Raw genomic sequence first — 8,152 nt, forward strand, 5'->3', positions numbered from 1 at the left:
TTTACTATTTATTTTTAATACAGTCTGCATTTTTCCTTTGGAGAGGTTAACATTACCATCTGAAATAGCGAGAAACCCCTTTTTGTAATCAGAATTTTGTTAGTTTTGAATAGTTTTGAAACACCAGTGCTTTTTTTTTTCTTTTTAATGATGTACTAAACTGTGGCAAGCCTAAGGTTTTGGCTATGTTTCTGATATTAACTTCAGGTTTTGTTCAGCGTGATACATTGCCAATATTCATGCTCACTTTAAAAAGTGAAAACATTTTCGAATTTATCTACTGGGCTATACTGCAGGAAGGTGGATGCTTGAGTTACTTTGATTTGATGTTTTTGTATTTGATGTATTTGTTTTTGACACTGAATTAAACCCAGAATGAGTTGGCTGCCCTGCCAACATCCAAATGGCATTCCCTAGTGCAGCCAATTCACATGGGGAAAGTGAAATATGCATGAGAGGTCTTGAGACTTGGAGCAGCAACACATTTTGGCTCAGTCAGTCTATTTGTTTATTTATTCATATTCTACAGCAGTTAAATCGCCGTGACTCATTTGCCTCTCAACCGGCTTTCCTGTGAAGACAACAAACGCTCTACGTAATATGGTGGGGCAAGATAAATGTGCTCTATTTGCATGAATACTCCTGTTCATTTTCTCTTGATGTTTTTCTTTTTTTATGTTGAGAGTAGTCCCTGACGTGGAATATGTAATATTAAAATATGTTTAATATGTCATTTTCATCTCAAAAGTATTTTCTTGATTCCTCATGTGCTCTCTTTTTACCCCCTTCTCAAAACGCAATTGGAGAAGGTCAGAGGATAGGAACCTCAGATGTGTTTAGAGAAGGAAATGATGATAGAGGACGTGAGGAAGCAAGGAAAGACTTTTGAGATTCGGCCATACTGTGGCCGGGTCCTCCATCGGGATACTGGTCTTATCGTCTCCTTTTCAAATTGTTTTCAAATACAACATCTGAGGTTCTCTAATTTCGTGGCTTACATGGACTTTCATGTGGAGCTCTCTTTTTGGTTTATTGACATATTCTTCTCCACTAGAGGTACATTACAGTAATTACAGTAAATCTTTGCCTTGCAAATTCCTTCAACAGTGCATCTCAGGGCCTCTGAGCAGACAGTGTGTATTTCTCAGTTGACCACTTTACAACTGTTTACTTCATTAGCAAGTAAAAAGCCCAATAACAGGTTCAACTAGCATCTGACCTCTGTGAAGAACATCACTGCTACGTGTGCACATTCAACCAGGACCACCTGCTTTTCAATGGGAGTCATGAGCCCAAGCAACCAGATGATGGCACTGTGTAACCATACAATAGTTTGACTTTGCTGATAGATACACAATCTACCCTGGTATCCCAGTACAAGCTTTAGCAATATAGATTATATATTTCATAGTATTTTGTAGTATATGTAGTATGTTGTCATAATGACTAAAGTGATTAGCTATCACATACAGATATTCAATCACTTTGGTTGAGAAAGAACAGGGTTTACAGTTGTCAAATTTCAAATCTGCTTAATGGTATGTTTGCTATTGCATTCTACTCTAATGTACATGGTCACACACCCTCTATAAAGTATGGCTAATTGATGTGTTTATGCAATAAGAAACTTAAGCTTTAATGTTCTTCTTAAGAGAATGTTTTGAATTTGATTCAAGCAAGCTAAATAAGCACTGAATTAAACATGGGCAACAAATATGCATAGAAAAAAGCCCTTTTCTCATTACATGCAGGATTCAGTTCTGCAGTTTCCTGGAGATCTCTAATTGTACCTTGATCAGTATTGACTTACCCTCTCTGTCCACTTATACATGTTACTGACAGAGGTATAATCCGATTAGCACAACATTTTGGGACAAAGCAGATGATTAGCAGACACAGATTAGGTAAATTCTCAAGTGCTAGTTTTAATATTAGTCATCTTTAAATAAGGATAGGCCTGATGGCTTGCTTGTCCCTGAAGAAAGAAACCATAGCTGGTCCCTGGGTTGAGGAACACTGGTCTACTCATCTTCTTCTATAAGTTCCAGCATCAGGGTACATTTCGCTTGGGTGCTTAAAAAAACAAATAGCAGTAGGGTGGTATTATTAATCCAGACACACTGGCACAGCCCGATACATCACTGCCTGCTGTTTGATGTATTGGAATGAGCAGAACACAGAGATGGACTTTTTCATTGGTGTCTTGAATGATGAATATAACATTCAACGGGTAAGAAACAATGATTGTTTGAATAAAATAACAGGCCTACATATCAGACTCAACAACAGAAGTGTTTCTGGTTCAGTACATCCCACTCGGACCAGCTAGAGAACAAGATGTGACTCCTTTAAATGATGGGATATATTTACTGATTATTGATTGGATAAACCACTTATGCATCATGGGTTGTATCATATCATAGACTTCCAGTTAAGGAGCTGAAATGCCAGATTGACATTGGCCAACAACATATGGCGAACAATGAAAAGATGACCCATTCTATCCATTGAAGAAGCCTCTTTCACAGTGAAATTGACTAAATTGTCAAGATAATTATTTTCTGACCAACATTAACTTTGCATAGAGAGCAATATGTGATGTTTCTTGTGTGTTATAACGTGTTTTGTAATGTGTACTCTGTGTGCTATGTATTTTAAACTGCTGCAAGACCCGCTGCCCTGCTGTTACGCACACAGCTGGTCTCCCTGCTGTAGGTAAAACTGTATCCTTCCGTCACTGGCAAAATCCCTATGGCTTGATCCATTCCCTGTGGAAATGCGTGGTAAAGAGAAACATAGGCTAATTTAACCATACTATCTCCTCTTTAGTTTCCCATCCTGCAAATTACAGACAGCAAGTCTGATTCAATTACAGCTACAGAGGGAGATGGTTTGACAGTGAGATTCTGGGGTCAAATAGAGCGTGAATTTACATAAATATCAGCTCACCGCACATGAACCCAATTACTTCTGAGTATTTTATGACTTTTATCTTGCCAGATGTGGTTAATGCTTACAAAAATACCTTTATCTCATCTTACTGTATATGAGCATTCTTTGAGCAAATTATAAAGGGTGCGTTATCCTTCTAAACATCTATGGTGATGAGCAGTTGTATAATGGTCTACGGTTTGCAGGGAATCAACATTTTCAGACCTCATCCATTTCAGCAAGAATTGTGTCTGACATGAGCTGCATTGCGATACTGTAGGCTATTTGTCAGTACACGGGAAAAAATCCAAATACAACTGACAACATACAGTACAGTTTATGATATGACTTAAATAGATCGAGCCTCAAGGGCAAAATATATATATATATACTTTTTTACAGACAATAACACTTGCTACCAAATGTTCATGCTGCCTTTGAAGATCTTATTCCAGAAATCATGACTAGCTTTGCTTTGTGGTCGAAATTTCAATGCAGTTTAGCCAGTTGCTGACAAACAAATGACAAACTCTTCAATTGTATATAAATCCCACACATGGATGCTCAGATTATCATGGGCAAACCTCCTGACATTTTAAGAATGACCAAGACCTTTGTGTGCAGGCTTGCTGTTTATACATTATGCCCCATGTTACCTATCATCACAATCCCCTGGACATGCTATACAAACTAAGCCAACTTCACAATTTACCTGAGAGAAAACGAGAGAGAGAGAGACAGACAGACAGAGAGAGAGAGAGAGAGAGAGAGAGAGAGAGAGAGAGAGAGAGAGATAGAGAAACTACTGTATTTTCTGTTACCTTTGCATTTAAGTTCTCCAGTATTTTTTTCTGATGTCTGTACACTGCCCTCTCCCCCTCCTACCTCACAGAGTTGGTTTGATAGTGCTGTGCTAGGCTCTTTATGTAATGGCGACGCACCTCAGAGTTAATTGGGACCATCTATCTTGTTTTGTTTACAACAACAAGGCTCCAATTGATCAGCCAATCATGCAAATGCAGGACTTTCCAAACTTTTGCCATGTGGTCTCCATGCTTTTTTAGCACTAAGACTATTCAAAGTAAAATGTGTTCTGTAGTGCAGTTCCCAATCACATCCCACTTTATTTTTGTGGTCCTCTGTGGCTCAGTTGGTAGAGCATGGCGCTAACAACACTTAGGTTGTGGGTTTGATTCCTGCTGGGACCATATATACTGAAATGTATGCACTCACTGTAAGTTGCTTTGGATAAAAGCGTCAGTTAAATGGCATATATTATTTATCAGTGTTACTGTACCTGTTGTATTATGATCCTATATGTACTGTTGTCTTCATAATGATCATTCATCGAATCATGGCATCATACCAGCGTTGTGATATGGAATCACCGAAACATACAGTTTATTCAGTGGAGACAGGTGTCTAAAGTTACCTGAATTAAAACTATAGTCATTTCAATATGTTCATGCATACACTCAATTTAAAACATGAAATTAACATACCAGATGTTTCTCAGAATAAATAAATAAACAGAATGCAACCTTTGCCATTTGAACAACTACTCTACAGAAATACTAAAACGTACCCATTACACTATGCATCTTAAAGTCTCTTTCACTAAAACAAAATGAGTGTAGGCTGAGCCAAATCTGAGAATGAACCTCGTGCTGACCCCTATGTAGTGTTGAACAACATGCTGTTAATGTAATGAGTCGACTCAGATTAAGATAATCCGATAGTGCTGCAGTTTTTTGATGAAAAAAGAACCACACCGCCTTGGTTCATCACTGTAACGTACAGGAGACCGCCCAGAGAGCGGTAAAGCAAATGGCCTTGACTGCCAGTCTTCCCTCCGCTTGTGTTCATATGGTTTAACCGTGTTTTGATATGCCGCTGTCGTTATCTGCCAAGAGCCTGACCAACCCTAGGTTTCACCCTGTAGTGTAGGCTATTTTTCCTTATTTCTCCTTCTGCGCCTGTGAGCAAGCGGGCGAACACGGAACGACAGGAGTGCGCACGAGAGAAGGCAGACGGCGGGTGGAAGACACCGTGTGTTGTGATGGGATTGTAGGCGACTGTATCTCTGTTAGGGTAAATCAATTGTTGGTTGTACAGAATTTTTTTAGGCTAAAACAACTTCGTGCGTGCATGGGACACAATATTCGTTCATCTTCGCAGTATGGTGTGTGTGGTGTATTGCGTTACCAAATGAGGAAGAGGCTGAAGAGCGTGACATTTTATAACGGACGCCGACATGAATAACTATACATTTTCACCCACCTACCTTCCTGGATACAACCCCGTTAGCTTGTGCTTTATGTGATATACCAGGTTTACAGAGAATTCTGTCATTTAACGCGGGGATCGATATGAACGCAGCCGCCGATAAAGATGCTCTGCGCTTGTTTTTATCATCTGGTGATGTCTTTTTAAATAATTTTCACGCCCTGGAATAATGAAGAAGATATCAACTTTATGCTGGTTATGTGAGGGATGTATTTTATGATCAATTCGAAAAGTAACGAAACATCTGTGTAATTTCAGCGTGGATTCCAATAGCCTATTCCGTTGTTTTAGGCTACATGTAGATTTAGTGCAGTTTTTGCCAACGCAGTGCCATTTACTATCTAAATCCTGTTGAGTTCTCTATGATTGTGAAATACTGAAAAGGGAAATCAGTTTTTAAATCTATGTTTCATATGATTTTATCAGACCGACATATTATGCATAATTACAGCTTCACAGCAAGTATTGATGTCATTGCAAACGTGATTGCTAAATTGTAGAGGTAACCTTTGCTAAATCAATCGATAGTAAGATAAGGAGAGTTCTGGAAACCTGTTTACTCTCTGTTAGTGTCACAGGGGTGTGTTTTAAGCCCCGCATATCAACTTTTACACATGCAACAAGGCACATAGGGAAGCTTCTCAGCAGAGAGTGGAGTTGTATCCAACGATAAAGCCTGCTACTAATCAACTTGAGGCAATTTATAAGAAAACGTGTCAATGGTTTTCCGAAAGTTGCCCGGTGTGTCGGCATCGGGCATGGGTCTTCGCCTATCCCAGAAATTTGTGTTTTTACTTTTTCTTTCGGGTTTGGTAACTTTATGCTTCGGGGCCCTATTTTTTTTGCCCGACTCTGTCCGTTTGAAACGTATTTTTCTATCAAAGACAGAGACCCAGCCAGTAACGGTAGGGTCTGAGAATGATGCAAGAGAGCACCTCAAAAAGGCTTCAAAGGACCAGGAACATCTGCGGGGCATAACATCGGCCAAGGGGGAGACGAGCACAAAGCTCAAAACCGTGAACCGCAAGACCTCCGTCACCTATGAGGCAAAAACAGAGGGGAGACTCGCCGGGGGAAAAGCGCAGGAGGACCTGACTTTGTCGAGATCTAAAACGGAGTCGGCTTCTAGGGATGAGAGAGTGACCACCTCAAACCAGGGTGCCAACACGGATTCTTTCGATTACACCAAGTTTAAAAAATGTCTGCTAAAGCCACCTCTGGGGAATGAGCAAGGGAAGCCGAGTGACCCTCTGACCCTTCAAAGGCGAGACAAAGTCAAAGAGGTAGGCTGTCTCACCTGTGTATATTACATGTAGGGTACCTGCAGTGATAGGCTGTACTTACAACAGTTGGGGACACCATGTCATATGGCTTTATTCTCTAATGACAGTTGTTATGCAAGAAATGCGTAATTATAAGTGCGTAATTACGCACCTAGCTGAGGAGGGTCTATCGGCTATTACACACACTATTACGCACATTTTTAATTTGTTTGATGTGGCCAGCTGCTGACATTTCATAATGACATACTGTAGGTAATTTGATCGAAATCAGCCCTCGTAGACCTATGATGGTTAGGCTCGACTATAGTATCTACTTCAGGTGCTTTTACCACACCACGCATCTCAGAACCTTTTGGTTCAGCGTTAAACAAGTGTTCACTGAGCCAATTATTGTCAGATTTTAGACAAAACATATTTTTGACAAACTCACAGTTGGACTACACCCACATTGATTTCTAATGGATTAAATACATATTTGCATGGTTGTTCCACAGCCATCAATTCAAATGTAGAAATGTGTGCATTCACTCTTTCTTTAGGACTATGAGGCAGCCTGCCTGCATCTGTTGAGCGCCTTGGAGTTCAGTAAGCCCAACGCCTCAGAGTGAGAGCGTGTGTGTGTCACACATCCTCACTCACTCAGGGTAGAGGTGACTTCGGGTGAGCACAGGGAGGGCAGGCTCTGTCCAGCGCGCGGGCTTTGAGGCATTGCATGTGACAGGGATTTGGCAAGCTGTCATTTTCACTTACCCTGTTTGCATGCCTCTTCTGTATCTGCAGGTCATTATGTTACGTGATAACACACAGAGAAACGTACCGTGTTATGGTGCTTTGATCGTGCTCTTTCAAGTGAACGTCACACATGTGTTTTGTGGAGCTAGGCAAGTTCTTTGCCTAGGGGTCAAGTCATGTAAATTTACTAAGATGAGACAGAAAATTCTTTCCACCTCACCCTCCCCAACAATTGCCCCCAGCATCCACATAGCGTATTTAACTGCAAGTTCTAGTGGATATCTATAGCATAGTCTATGTTCTTGCCATTTCCTATTGTAATGCTAGATTCCACTGTTTCAGACTGTTTGGCAGTGTTCCAGAACCATCTTCTATTCCTGGAGTTTCACATTCACAGAGCCATCACTGTGGTAGGCTAGCCAGAGCACAAGCCTGTGGTTTTCCCGGGTTCAAAAAGGTTTCAGAAATAACCAAAAACCCCAAAAGCAACCAACCCTCCATCCCTTGTTTAAGAAATATGAGCAGAAGCAAATTACCCAGAAAGCTATATGGTGCTATATGTGCCTGTGCTGGGACAGACATAGACTCAGCAGGGCTAGAAACGCTCATTATTTCAGGGGAGGAGAACACAGGAAAAGGGTGCCTTATGATCACGCCTCGCCAACAAAATGGCCCTCCATTTCACAACCTCCAAGCCAGTAAGTGGAACCCCCCCACCCCCTCCTACATTTTTGAGAAGCTGAGTGCTACTCAAACCCGACTAGATATGAAGCTAACAAAGGCAAAGTGCTCAGATTCTGTTTGTTTGGACGGCTCGGCATGTCTATTTTCCTGTAAAAGTCCTCAGCAGGTTGAGAAAGGGCGTTTTTTTTCAAAAACCCCTCTGTTGTCATGGCTCATTGAGCTCCTCCATGGTTATG

The 8,152-nt window shown here is 40.8% G+C and overlaps 1 protein-coding gene across 1 annotated transcript in view; it reads left to right on the forward strand.

The window, feature by feature from the left end:
• The first annotated feature begins 5,879 nt into the window (after positions 1 to 5,879).
• Positions 5,880 to 8,152, forward strand: part of LOC310810950 (mannosyl-oligosaccharide 1,2-alpha-mannosidase IA) — a 136,808-nt gene continuing 134,535 nt past the window's right edge. Inside the window, exon 1 of the mRNA XM_083678894.1 lies at positions 5,880 to 6,500. Within this exon, the coding sequence (XP_083535020.1) occupies positions 5,937 to 6,500 (564 nt within the window). The 5' untranslated portion in view covers positions 5,880 to 5,936. The remainder of the gene's footprint in view (positions 6,501 to 8,152) is intronic.

The sequence above is a fragment of the Argentina silus genome, assembly GCF_951799395.1.
Source record: "Argentina silus genome assembly, chromosome: 10".
Classification (NCBI taxonomy): domain Eukaryota; kingdom Metazoa; phylum Chordata; class Actinopteri; order Argentiniformes; family Argentinidae; genus Argentina; species Argentina silus.